Source organism: Mytilus californianus, unplaced genomic scaffold, assembly GCF_021869535.1.
Source record: "Mytilus californianus isolate M0D057914Y unplaced genomic scaffold, xbMytCali1.0.p SCAF_5, whole genome shotgun sequence".
Taxonomy (NCBI): domain Eukaryota; kingdom Metazoa; phylum Mollusca; class Bivalvia; order Mytilida; family Mytilidae; genus Mytilus; species Mytilus californianus.
Window position 1 is genome coordinate 14,240,235 of NW_026262701.1, and position 15,594 is coordinate 14,255,828.

Here is a 15,594-nt window from a genome sequence, read left to right on the forward strand (position 1 = left end):
CTTCGTTGTCTCTGAAAAATAATTACATTTACATATGTACTTTTAATATAACGCAGGCTAAGGGTGTCAACGTATATTTGTTCTGCCTAACAGAAGTTCCACTGGAAACTTTGTTATAAACAATGTCATAATATCTGTTCCTGTTGGAACAAATATTCTATACCATTTATTCCGTTAGGAACATTTACTGTAATATTTATTCCAGTGGATATAATATTCCAGAATATTGTTTCCATTTGGAACTTATATTATGAAGGAACTTCTATTCCTATATCTATAGGTAAATTTTTGCCAGAGACAAGTCTGTGCGCTTGTTCTACAGTACTTACTGATCTTAAAGGCAGATATATATCATCAATAACCTGTTTTAAAATTTTGTAAGGATTCTCATTTCCACCTTAAGTGTGACCTCTTTTGGTAAATAAACAGCTAACGTTTTGTATAAATCAAAGGAATATGATTACTGCCCATAAAATAAAAGTGAAAAGAAGCCGCCGTAAAAGTATGGTATACATGATAAAATGCAAGGGGAGGAACTCTCTTGTTCCCGCGGAAACCATTCGTAACCTCTCTCCTCTGACCGTGTCGTCGAATAGGCGAAGTCATGTAGTACAGACAAACAATACAAGACAGATTATTTGAAACCTGACTGGAAGTCCCACTGGGAATTGTTCATCGACAAAACAGCATGAAACGTCTCCCTGAGGAAAACGTTCAATACTTAAGTGTTATTAATGAATACACCCTTCTCAACAATAATTTACCTGGCGCAAACCATTGGTCGATATCAGAGGCAGCTTGGCACAGCTGTTTATTGAACACGAATCTAAAAAGAAACTCTCAGCGGGGAGCACCCCTGGGGATCTCTCTGCTACAAAGCAATTCAATATTTATACACTGACGTAGCCAATCTCCACATGGCATGCTTTTAACTTACTGAAATAACATTTATAACTCAGTTGTGTATAATTTTAGGTTTAGAGAGATGAGATTATAAAATGTTGAAAGTTTGATTTTTCAATAAGGAAATTTTATGATGCATTTAAAAGTTGACAGGATATTATTGTGATGAGAAACTATTTATGAACCTTTCCTAGGACAAGATAATAAAGAGAAATAAAATGTGATCTCAGCCTCTGAACATATAATACTAGATTTTTTAACACACGGAGGATATAAAAAAGGTCTTAGAAAAAAAGCTGTCAAGACATACTGTTTTCTACATTCCAGAGATGTCGAGAAGAAAGCAAGCAAGACCAAGATCTTTTAAAAGTAAGTGAGTTTTCAGTGCAATTTAAGGTGTGTGATGTATATCAGCATGAATAAGCATTACATGTGCCAAACTGATGTACATATATACAAAATTGAAATTGATCAGAAATATACATTTGTAAGACACTGAGGGCATCTGTATCAGATATTCAAATTTCATAAAAAAAAGTGTTGCATGTCTTCACAAGTTTATCAAGTTGTTTAGAGTCAATTTCTTTTGCACATTAGTTTTGATATAATAATTTGTACATTTTTTTTCTAAAAATTCTTGATGTTCAATTAAGGGATGGGGATGAAAGGAGAGATACCAGTCTTATTATACCCATAGATGTATAAACCCATATCTATGGGTTTATACATCTATGTTATACCTGATGGAATGAAGTGACACATACAGAATGTAGGTAGAAAGGGGTTTTATATATGGACCATCCTAAAATATCTAATGGATTTGACTATTTTGACTGTTCAATTTAAAAGAAATATTTCAAAAATTTTGAACCTCTTTTTAATGTTAATTTGATCTTGCAAATGCTAATTATTCCCCCCATGTCGGGTTGTGGGGGACATGATTATGGTCTCTGTCCATCCCTCTGTCTATTAGAAACACATCAATACACAGAGACCATTTGACATACAGCTTTCATATTAAGTATGATTATTTGTCATCATATTCTCTTGACCATGCTGTATTATCATTATTATTTGACATTTTTAAGGGAGTTATGGGACTTTGACCATTTTTTTTATAGCAATTTAACATTTACACCTTGTGAACTCAGCTCCTGTAAGTCTGTTTTAAGGAAAGCTCCCATACTTAGAAGGATTGTTTGCAATCATGAGTAGTTGACTATATTGTACCACCATTTTGATCCAACCACTGTTGCAGGAGTTATGGGACTTTGACCTTTTTTTGGTGTATTGTGACATAAACACCTTATGAAAGCAATGTCTTTGAGACCATTTAAACAATCTCAAACAATCCTACCAAATATGAGAGCTTTTTATAGAAAGCTCTCATATTTGGTAGGATTGTTCAACATCATGTGTAGTTGACCATATTATACTGTCATTTTGATCTGACATTTTATAGGGAGTTACAGGACTTGTGACTATTTTTCAAATATTGGACCAATAACACCTTGCAGATAAAACTCCTCTGAGACAAATTAACTGAAAGCTCTCATTCTTGGTACTTTTGTGTACCATCATGTTTAGTTGACTGTGTTATTCAACCATTTTGATTAATTTGACCAGTTTTACAGGAGTAATTTGGGACTTAACCATTTTGTTCACTTTAGTGACAATACCACCTTGTGAACGCAACTTCTCTAAGACTTTTATAGAAAGCTCTTATGTTTGGGAGCATTGTTTGACATCATGTTTGAATAACCATATTATACTGTCATTTTGATATGAATAGTTTAATGGGAGTTATGGGACTTTATCTATTTTTTGGAGTATTATGACAATAACACAATGTAAATGAAACTCCTTTAAGAACATTTGACAGAAAGCTCTCATACTTGGTAGGATTGTTTGCCATCCTGTTTAATTGACTATTTAACATTCATTTTGATGTGATTAATTTATTGGGAGTGATGAAACTTTTTACTATATTTTGACTATTGTATCATAATGACATATTGTGACACACAATTTAATTCCTAATTTAAAATTTTATACAGAGCGGGGGATATTTGGCTATGGTGTAGCAATCTTGCTGTCAATTGTACATGTAGTGGTAACATTTTGGTCTTTTCAGCACTTATTAGTATAAAGAAAGATGTCTTTTTTGGGGTTTGAAGAAGCTCCTATGGAATTGCATTTACATGTAGTGACCAAAACTTTTTTCAGAACCCAGCACTGATAAACCAAAGTAAAATGAACAAAATTTTATTTACCAGCTGATCTGCTGATTTTTTTTTTTTTGCCCATGATAAGCTTTATGGGTTATAAATTACTGATCCGTCATGATTTCGGACAGAAAATGGCAAATGCTACATGTATAGCTACAAATTGTATCCTACCTCATATTGTGTAAATGATTTCTTCTTGTTCTTCATCTAGACATTGTCTCAATACGAGGCCAAAAGTTTTTATCTTTTGACATACAGGTACATTGTATCATCAGTACCATTACATGAATTTGGCCTTTTACCTCAAGGGACTATATTGATCACATCTATCCAACTTAGCGTCGAAAGAACAGATACCACAGATACATTTAAGTCTGATTCATATTGTGACTTACGTGTCCAAATGTACATCTAGAAGTTGACAATAAGGGTTGGTTATGAACTAAATTTACAACAAAAGAGATGATTTTAATTATCAAATTGTGAACTTTCCATTTCTGTGAAGCAACATTCCAGAAGCACCTGTATATTGAGAACAAATATCTTGTTGAAAGTTGAAATGATATTCCCTAGTTTGCTTTTCCTATCATAATTTTCTTGATGGATGGTTACTCTTAAATGTCGAAGGAAGCTACACGTAGTGAACTGAAGGTTCCAAATTATAAATTGAAGTCTTTCTACAGGCATTTGGGGAATTGACCTCCCTTTTTCTTTATATTTTTTGTGTTTTAATTTTATTAAGTAAATATTCCTTAATATTTTAACTTATTTATGTGTTCTTGCTCTTATCCATAGGATATTACAATAACTATGAATTATATATATAATGCCCCTCTATTCTTATTTGTCAACTATTTTCAAAGAAGAATTGATAGAGGAGCATCATATTTAATTTACTGTTACTGTAAAATTATGGATAAGAGCCAGGTGATAGGTAATTCAGTCACCTGTACTAGTAATTATTTTTCATGTACATGTACCTGTAAAAATCATACATTTTCAAGAAAAATTTCTTGATTTAAACATGTTGAAATAATTTATAAATATAGTCATGTTTAATATATTTAATATATCTTAGTTTGCAATGTAACAACCCTTAAAGGACTGAATAAGTAATTATTAATGTTAATTAGTACCGGCAATATAACACACATGGACTAATATCATTTATCTCTATAATATCAATCATGCAAAATGAGAAGAGTTTAAATTAAATAAAATTACTGTCCCCCGGGCAAAGCGATGCGGGGGACATAGAAATACCAGGCGTCCATCCCGTCTGTATGTCCGGTCTTGTTAGCACTCTCACGTGTACAATTCCTGCCAGATTTTTATGAAATTTATATTATAGGTTTATATCATCAATGTCTTTGATGAGTTCAAAAATTAGTACCGATCAAAAAATTTTAAAAGATGTCCATTGGAAATATTGATTATATGGAAAATTGCATTGTCAGCGCTCTCATGTGTACAATTATAACCAGAACTTTATGAAACTTATATCATAGGTTTATATCAGCAATGTCTTTGACACTTTCGAAAATAAGTGCTGATCAAATATTTTTAACGAGTTATGCCCCATGGAAACATTAATTATAATGGAAATCACATTGCATTTGCTCTGAAGCCATCATTTCTCTAAGATATTAATAAAAAGTTTTGAAAAAAAACAAAAAAAGTGCTTTTTTTTAGTTATTGCCCTTGTACCTTGGATACATGTAGATAAAATATTTGCAACGTGGTGGACATTGGAACTCTGTTCTTTCAATTTTACTAGAATTTATAGTAAAGACTACGTTAGAAAATTTCAATCAACAAGTTTTGACTAGCATTGGCCTGGGTTCTTTATACAGTAAAGCACTGCTACACAAATGTAGTAAATACTTAGGTAGCCTGACCTTGGCAACATTACAGGTGCCCCTAGTGGAGCAGAAACTGCTTATCCATCTGGAACCCCTGATTTTTCTACTAATTTTGTTTCTAATGGGTTACTGTTTCTTTAGTTGTCAGTGTTGAATTTTCAGCTATTTATTTTTCACAATTTTTTAAATGATTTTACCTCTACCCCCTTCTAAGCATCTGCTTTGCACACTTTTGAAAATGGTTATCAATTAGGATGACCCCTTACTGATCTGGTATATTATGAATCCTAATCACAGGATATAATGACTCATCAACTTATTTCAACCAGCGTAACACACTGATGTGACATGTCACTGATAATGCAGAAACTGCTAACCCTTCCAGAGTACCTGAGTTCATCTTCACTTTTTGGTTGCATTCCTGGTACTCAATCTTTAGTTTTCAGTGTAATGTGTTTTGGACTGTTGTTTGTATTTCTATTGTTTTTCATCGTAGAATTGTTATCTATTTTTCTTAAGACCTTTGGTTTTTGATTTCCCCCTTAGTATTTTCTCTCTCTTTCTTTTAGGTCCAGTTTGAGCTTTTCTCATCACTTGTTGTCCTCGTGTCTGATGAACCAGCGTGCCAACCAACATTGCTAAAAATAGAACATAGGGGTTGAAATTGTAACTTTTTATGCACCCACCAAGAGGGGGCATTAATTATATAAGTGTTACCCTTGTCCGTCAGTACGTCCTTCCATACGTCCCAAAATTAGTTTCCATTTTCTAACTTTAATTTGCCACAACCAAATTTTATGAAACTTATTCACAATGCTTATTACATGTACCACAAAACACAGATCAACTTAAAATTTGGGTGGCGTCACTTTTACCATTCTTGAGTTAGGTCCCTTTATATTTATAATGTTATATGCAAGCGAGGGCATCATTTGTGTCCCATGGACACATTCTCCATTTATTATTATCTTGAAAACCTCTATAGAAAGAGGAAATCTAACAGGGTTTAAAATGTGTAGATCCACCTACTGTCCATTAACATCAAAATTGTCAGATGACTTCTTATAAGAGTTATCACCCTTAAATGATGAATTTTACCAATTTTTGTTTTCATTTTTGCCTATAATCTACAATAGAATCTATAAAAGATAAGAGAGAAACTTTTAGTAGCAAAATAATAAGCCTTTAGTTTGCCTATTTATTTCAAACTTTTTTTTGTTCTTTGACAGTAAGCTACAATGTACAACATGTACAATCTATAGGCTTTTGATATCTGGCATGTGTGTGCATAACCTCAAGACTATGGGTTACATATTATTGGAGATGATTTCTGACCTTGACCATTAATCTTAAGATAAACTTCTTTTTTCATGTCAATCCCTAATCAATATGTAATTTTTTTCTCTCCATTTAACACTATACAATGACTGTCCATGTCATGTCAATTCCTAAACAATATGTAAAATATTTTTGTCCATTATTAATACACTATACAAAGAATGTCCATGTCATGTCATGCCTAATCAATATGTAATTTTTTCTCTCCATTTAACACTATACAAAGACTGTCCATGTCATGTCAATTCCTAAACAATATGTAAAATATTTTTGTCCATTATTAATACACTCTACAAAGAATGTCCATGTGGTTTAATCCATTAATTAGCATGACAGTTAAGTAATAAGTGAAAATACAGGGGCACCTGTGGATGTTATCTCTCATAATATAGTCTCACAGGTACAGGACCATTTCTAGTTGTAATCTCTCCAAACTGGTCTCACATGTACATGAGCACATCTAGTTATAATCTCTGAACATAGTCTCACAGGTATAGTAGCACATCTAGTTATTATATCTCTGAATCTAGTCTCACATGTACAGGATCACCTCAAGTAATACTCTCTCTGAATCTAGTCTCACAGTGATACCTCTATAGTTAAAATCTCTCTGAATCTAGTCTCACAGTGGTACCTCTAGTTAAAATCTTTCTGAATCTAGTCTTATAGTGGTACCTCTAGTTATAATATCTCTGAATCTAGTCTCATAGGTAAAGGATCACTTCTAGTTATACTCTCTCTGAATCTAGTCTCACAGTTGCAGTACTCTCTCTGAATCTGATCTCACAGTGGTACCTCTAGTTATAATCTATCTGAAATTAGTCTCACACGTACATATGCACCTCTAGTTGAAATCTCTCTGAATCTAGTCTTGCAGGTTTTGGAGCACCTTAAGTTGTAATCTCTCTGAATATAGTCTTACAGGTACAGGAGCACCTCTAATTGTAATCTCTGTATTCGATGTAGTCTCAAATGTTCAGGAGTACCTCAAGTTGTAATCTCTCTGAATACAGTACTACCGGTAGTTTCACAGGTGCAGGAGCATCTCTAGTTATAACCTCTCTGAGTATGGTATCAAAGGTACAGGAGCACCTCTAGTGAGTTTGTGATCTCTCTGAATATTGTCTCATAGGTACAGGAGCACCTCTAGTTATAATCTCTCAGAATCTTATCTCAGAAGATAAGCATGATAAGCAAATCTTAATTACACTTTGACCTTATCTTTCTGTTTTTTTTATTGTTCATGACAGAAAATATGACAAATCATTTTTGTATGTTTAGTTCTAATTCAACTTTTTAAGCATGATTAGTAATTTGTTTTGGTTATTAACTTGGAAATGTAAATTATAGTAAACCAACAAATCAGGTCTGTATCAGGGGATTGTACGATATTATCCCAACTTTCAACATTAATTACAAAATTATGAAAAAAAATTTGGTTTGTGTATATATGCTATAGAAACTTTGCAGCGATATTATTGTGGAATATTGATTTTAAGCAGTAGCTCTCCCTTGTGTCAGTAAAACACAGCGTAAACATAAAGAAAAACCCCATAGCTATTCTTGTATATGATTGACGTCCCGTGGTGTTCATTCAAATCCCTCACGACACTTTCTAATGACATGACTTCCATCAAAGTTTCCATGGTTACCATTATGTCTGGAAAATAATTGAAGAGGAAATATTTTATGGAATGAATTCTTTTATCAGAAAGATATTTAGTGATTTAATTTTTATGTGTATGCAGATTTTTTTAAAGACAATAAAGAATGCTTTTGATATATTTACTTTTTTCACAAATGTAAGATTTATTAATTTTAAAGAGTACATTTATTTCATGCAAGTTATTTAGCTGAATTGATTGATTGATTGTTGTTTGCTCATAATCATCCAGGAAGGATATATTATCATGATCATTAGAGAAGTTCTGCAAAGATCATCTACCAGGGAAATGGTGGGAAATTTGGACTGCCACCGGAAGATTAGAGTATGTTGAATAGAGACAGACATTTTGTCTTGCAACAGGCCACCCATTGAACCCTAAGAGAGTTTTTTAACAAGGTTCTTTAACATCCAAAGAGCTGGCACACTCCCTACAAGAGGCATCAGATTTAGAGTCCCTACCTTAATTGACCCATGACTGAATTTTCAAATGTAGATGTACAACTCAGTCAAATTGATGACCCCTAATCATGGGTTTACTACCAGAGGAAAAAGTTCTGGTGACCATTCATCTATACCCTGGCCAACCCTTCATGATTTGAACTTTATTGTCTTTTGGTGCAACATATTGTAGGGGATATAGATATAATCCATCTTTTTTGTCCTTGCATCTGTCTGTCCTTTTTTGTACCGTAATTGCTTTCACATGTATAATTTTTGCCAGATTTTTATGAAAATTAATTCACAGGTTTATTTCAACAATGTCACAAATAAATGTTAAAAACCAGAGTTAAGAAGTCAAATTTGATTAACTGCTTTTAAAGGAGTTATGGCCCTTGTTCATTTCCAAGGGAAATATAAATTATTTGAAATAATGAACCAATTTTTACCAACATTTTATTTTTTGTAGGAGAAGATGAAGAAGACCAAGAAACAGGTAAATTCTATTGTAACTTTATGTACCACCTTTTTTCATTAGTTTCAATGTCAGATTCACAGTTGACATGCCACAGCTAAAGGTTTCACCTCCAATCATTACCTACAATGCCAGATCCACAAGCTTAGTGTTTCTTGACAAATGATCATCTAGAATTCAGATCCACACCTGACATGTCACAGCATATTTATAAGTGTATCACCTCAATTTATTACCTACAATGTTTGACCCACAGCCGACATGTCAACATAAAAAATATGTTCATTTTTGAGAATTTACGTATAAGTGTTCTTATTATGACGTCACAATTGCCATCAATTTTGATTTTCCACTAAGTTTAATGAAAACAGGCCAACTTCCATTGGTTTTTAGGACTGGAAACATAATTTATATAATGCATGTGTCAACCAAAAAGATCTTGTAACATTATGTTTATAATATGACTTGAATATTTAGTTTGTCTTACCCTGCACTCTATATTAGCAAGATCACTTTCTTCAATGTTTGTTGGTGAACCTTTAACAACTTTTAGCCTTAAAATAATGAGATTGAAATTGGACAAAAACCAGGTCCTTACCTACACCTACCCCTTCAAAACAAAGAATGTATGCTATATCAAGTTCGGAAAAATTACATATATTTTATGCAGAGATTATTTTACTGTCAAAATCTTAAGAAATAGTAGAGTTATGATTATAAAAACAAAATGACAGACATGACAAAGTATTTGCAATAGATATTTAGTTTGTAGATAAAACAGGTTCTAAGAAGTTTCTTGATATCTTCAGTTTCATATGAATTAAAAACTGAAATGTCTTGTTCTAAAGTTAACTCTTAATGACCCATGGTTATTGGTACTTTTAAGATTAATCACCCTTTTGTAAAACTGGAAATCAATCAATCAAGCAGAAAACTTTTTATTATAAATATACATTTAAATTATCTTTTATTAATGTCATGTCTTGATGTAGAGGCAAGACTTAGGCATGCTGTTTGTGATGTTTGTGTTTGCAGCATCAACAATGTGTCTTAGAATGTGATTAGATCAGTTTATAAGGAACCACTTATGGTATTCGTTGGTATTTGGTATGTAAATGTTGTTGTATTAGCAATGGCACATCTCATTTTCATAAGGATGATTTGTTATTGTACTCCATTCTTATATTGATTGATTGAATGTTGGTGATAAACACCACTTTCAGCACTAGGCTATATCTTGGCAGCTAGTTTTTATTGGTGGAGGAAGATGGAGTGCCCTCTAACCTTTGACAGGAAAACTGACATACCTGACACATGCTTGTTTATGACACTCACAAACTCTGTGTCAACAGGCTATTGGTGATACTGTATACAAACTACTTAGACCACTCGGCCACAGAGGCCTCTCCATTCTTATAACTAATCAATATAAAAGACATTTAACAAGTTTGAAAATTCAATTTCTGTCTTTGTATACAATTGGTCAATCTCAGCAGCTATACAAGATAAGCATGGTCAAGTCAGAGATGTGTGAACATTTCTGAACCGCCCACTCAGTCAACTTATTTAAATATTTTTCCACAGAAGAATGTGATGATAAGAAAGTTATGTTTGACGAAGAGGCAGACCAAGTTATTGTCTCTAGAGACACACCATCCGAGTATAATTGTGATCTGTGTGGTGACAGTTTTAACAGCATGGACCAGTTCATGGACCACAGGAATACAGATTGTCTAACTGGTGAGTAATACGTCCATGGACCACAGGAACACATATTGTCTTACTGGTCAGTAATATTTGGTTAGTAATTTGACCGTGGACCACAGGAACATATATTGTCTTTCTAGTGAGTAATATGTCTGTGTAACACAGGAACACATATTGTCTTACTGGTGAGTAATTGGGCCATTGACCACAGGAACACATATTGTCTTACTGGTGAGTACTGTAAATTCAGAAATTATTGCGATGTTTTTATTATTGCGAAAAATGCGATGGGGTTATAATCGCAATAATTTAAACTCGCATTTTGGAATTTTTTATATGAATTAAACAGGATTTTTCTCAATATCGCAAAGATTAAAATCGCATTTTAGTCTAAAATGACAAAATCGCAATAATAAATGCACGCAATAATTTCTGAATTTACAGTAATTGGGCCATGAACCACAGGAACACATATTGTCTTACTGGTGAGTTATTGTACCATAGCCACAGGAACACATATTGTCTTACTGATGAGTAATTGGGCCATTGACCACAGAAACACATATTGTCTTACTGGTGAGTAATTTAGCCATGGACCACAGGAACATATATTGTCTTTTCTGGTGAGTAATATGTCTATGGACCACAGGAACACATATTGTCTTACTGGTGAGTAATTGGGTCATTGACCACAGGAACACATATTGTCTTCCTGATGAGTAATTGGGTCATGGACCACAGGAATATATATTGTCTTACTGGTGAGTAATTGGACCATGGAACACCGGAACATATATTGGCTCACAGATGAGTAATATGTCCATGGACCACAGGAACAAAAAATTGTCTTACTGGTGAGTAATTGGGCCATTGACCACAGGAACACATATTGTCTTTCTGGTGATTAATATGTCCATGGACCACATGAACACGTATTGTCTTACTGGTAAGTAATTGGGCCATTGACTACAAGGAAACATATTGTTTTGCTAGTGAGTAATTGGTCATGGACCACATGAACTGAACACATATTGTCTTACTGGTGAGTAATTGGACCATGGACCACATGAACACGTATTGGCTTACTGATGAGTAGTTTGGCTATGGACCAACCACAGGAAGACATATTGTCTTACTGGTGAGTAATTTGGCCATGGACCACAGGAACACATATTGTCTTAGTGGTGAGTAGTTTGGAAGTTCTGTACCCTTACTCAAACAAAAAGACATTGTTTATCTCCTCTTAGACATAATCAACTCCCCTTAAATCAGCACATATATGGACAAATCAGCACAGAAAAATTTATAGTTTTTAATCAACTTGCAACTAAAACAATGTTTAGTTATAAGGATTTAACATGCAGATATGGAGTGGTGGTGTTTTGTATGTTTTCCGAAATAATAAGAACAAATTTGACTCCTTTGACATTGTCAGAGGGAAATAAATGCATCCATATGTATATCAATAACACAGATCAATATTTAAAATCAGAACTAAAACCTTCTTAAAAATTTAAATATACCATTTCCTTCAAGAATAGAAATATTTATGAAAACATGAAGCATTCAATTGTTTAGATGTTTAAAGTCATGAAAGATAAATATAACTTTGCTAATGGGTTTCATGTAAAAGTTTAAAATTTGAGTTCCTCATGGGATAAAAAGATCATGTCCTCTGAGCTATGAATGATAGTGCAAGTTTATAATCATGATGTTTTGTCTTTTTTGTGAAATATTGTTATGGAATTATATAGTACTATGATCTAGCTAGTTTTGAACAGATAGATTGCAGATCACAAACAGAGCATTACTGTTATGGAATCTATTTTTGAAAAAATATTCATTTCAACTTTGACTGAATATACAGAGCTTGATTTGAATCACTTAACAATACTTCTTTAAAATTTTTACCTATTAGTCAAATAATGAAACATACAGAAAGCTTATGAAATTCTGAAAAAGGGGGAATTTGACCTCTGTCTATCAAAACTGTTCTTGATTGAACATTTTCCATATGGTTCAAAGCAAAGAAAGTCAATGTGTTCAAAGTAATTTCAAAATATGTTATAAAAGAATAATCTTTGATAATATGGCCCCTATGCTTTGGCAATGCTAGTTTTTATAAAAATCAGTGGGAGGCCACCTCTGAAATAGAGACAGTTGGCTTTTCAACATCACTGAGGACATCCTATCACCTCTCTTTGAAAGAAAAAAAATCACCAATTTCCTTCATTTTCCTTAATCTTGAAAAGAAATAACTAGAAATTTCCTTTACAGGTACAAGTTTTTTCATGTCCTATATTTTACGGAACTGAAACTTAGAATAAGAAATATTTTCCATAGATCTTAGCATGAAATTGATAAAAAATGTGAAGATGTCATTTTTACCTAGATCTATTTCACAGTTTGATGTGTAGGGCTAACAGGTATAAAGATAATGGAAATAGTTTGGCATGTTTCCACCAGGGGACTCCTGCTGGTTTATTTAATTAGCGTACCAGTGGAGTGTTAAACCCAATAGAACAATACCCAGCTGTATTCCTTGGTAACTTAGGAAACCTAAGTCAGCATAAGGTTTAATCAAATCCCCATGATAGGTAATTTCTGATATAATCAATTTTGATGCATGTTGGTTTTTATCAGTTTAACATTTTGTGAAATTATTATCCATGATTTATTAAAAAGTAAAGGTCAAGTTATATTATATATATTATTATGTGTTTGGTACTTTTTAAATAAATGCATTTTCTTTATTGTAACCATTGATACAGATGATTTTAATTGTTGTCAATCAAGGAGTGAAGTTAAGTTTGTTTGAGGCTATAATATCATAAAATTCAGTACAAATTTTGAATATTGGTTCATTAGCATGGGTAATTTTTATACATTGAAGTGACCCAAACCCTTAGATTAAAATTAATATTTATAAAAGACTAGACAAACATATATACTAATTTCAACTAATCCACATGCTAAATAAATATAAAAGTAAGATGTATGATAAAAACAATTGTTTCATAAGAAACATACAATTAAATTTAAGCATATGAGGGTTTAAAATTGAATAATAAATGTCATTTTTATGTTACTGTATAGAACCTCTAGGATGGTTATTATTAATGCAGTTATATCTTGGAAGTTTTAAGTTCCATTGACACGTCTCTATACAATCCTAATGAAAATGAATCCCCAGGGGTTCCTTAAGTTCATCAGTGAAAACATTCAAAATCCCTAGTGAGATCAGTAGAATCAATAGAATTCCAAGTGTTATGGGGATCCCAATAGGTTATGAAATATGTACATGAGGTCTGGCAGTGAACTTTTGTTTTGATATTATTCTGGCAGCCCTATAAATCACATTTCTTATGAAAATATAGTGCTTTACTGCATCAAAAAGATACAAAGTTTTTTTTAATAAGATATGTCATTAGACAAAGAAAATGAAAAATTTGAAATTTTAATTTGAAAAGAAGCAATATAGAATTGGGTTTTGTTTTTAGGTGAGGCCAAGTTTTGTGGATTCATAGCTTCATCAGATAATGTTATTCTGCTACTTATCCTGCTACTATGTTGTACATAATTACTTAGGTCAAATGATTTTCCTTAAACATACTTTTTTTCTGAAATAAGGCCCAAAAAATTATGAATTTATTTATCAGACAAAAACCACAAGACATGTTAATATGTGATACTTGACCAACTTCAATAATATAATGACATTCTGTTTATTATTTAATTACCTCTTCCTAAAAATTCCAGAGCTCTTAAATCTGAACACTTAGCTGTAAGTTTGGAATGTTGAATTTTTTCCATATGTTGTCTTCGTTTTCTTGTGTCTTACCATGGTTTGCAAAAGGCAAAGTTATCTTGATTTTGTTTGAATTATTTTTTAAACATTTGTTTGCTTTTTGTGATGCACTATGTATATATGACTTATGTGTAGAAGCCTATTGATTTTGAGGTTCAAAGATCAAGGTCACTTACTTAAAATAGATTTTTTTTAAAGGAAAAATGGTTTCCAGATGGTGATTTTGGGGTCAAAAGGTCAACTGTTACCTGTTAATTGAAATAGTTTTTTGAAATAATAATTGAAAACTGGTTTCTAGATAGTAACTTGAGTTTCTCTTTCTTGATTAGAATGAAAGTTATACAGATTAAAGATATAGGGAAGGGGAAGAAGTCTTTTGATATTAGGTCAAATGTCAATGTCACTGTAACTAAAAATAGAATTATTTTTTTTTTTTTGATATTGGGGATGGTATTCCCTATGAAATGAACACATTTATTGTGGTAAAAAATTAACAATAACAGTATGTTAATTTGTCCCACAAGCATACTTCGGTATTTTTAAATCCTTCAAAATTAAATATTTTGTCGCATTAAATGTGCAGTTTAGGATGCATCAGTTGACAGTCACAGCACTTGGTTTTTTTATGCCCCATTTATGGGCATTATGTTTTTCGGTCTGTGCATCCGATCGTCCGTTAGTTTGTTAGTCCTTCCGTCTGTCCGTCTGTCCCGCTTCAGGTTAAGTTTTTCAGGTTAAAGTTTTTGGTCAAGGTAGTTTTTGATGAAGTTGAAGTCCAATCAACTTGAAACTTAGTACACATGTTCCTTATGATATGATCTTTCTAATTTCAATGCCAAATTAGAGTTTTGACCCCAATTTCAGTCCAATGAACATAGAAAATGATAGTGTGAGTGGGTCATCCATGTACTATGGACACATTCTTGTTATTGGCTTCAAAGGATGTTTAATAGTATCAATTTATGAGCTTCAGTCTTGCAAATGACATGCAAGATGCTTATTTCTTAGCAGTATTATAAATTAACTGCATGCCTGTTTATACATTGTACAGGGAAACATCAGACTTATTGTTTTATTGAGTAATTTAGTGGATTTTTCCCATTTTAACAGCAATTGCTTCAGATCATTTTTTTGGAAATTGCATACTTTAAAATTTCATTTCAATTTTT

At 32.6% G+C, this 15,594-nt stretch overlaps 1 protein-coding gene across 1 annotated transcript in view; it reads left to right on the forward strand.

Moving 5' to 3' along the window:
• The first annotated feature begins 601 nt into the window (after positions 1–601).
• The window catches only part of LOC127702277 (zinc finger protein 423-like), a 38,889-nt gene continuing 23,896 nt past the window's right edge, over positions 602–15,594 (forward strand). Inside the window, exons 1-3 of the mRNA XM_052206408.1 lie at positions 602–1,272; positions 8,905–8,931; positions 10,495–10,650. Coding sequence (XP_052062368.1) covers positions 1,233–1,272; positions 8,905–8,931; positions 10,495–10,650 — 223 coding nt within the window. The 5' untranslated portion in view covers positions 602–1,232. The remainder of the gene's footprint in view (positions 1,273–8,904; positions 8,932–10,494; positions 10,651–15,594) is intronic.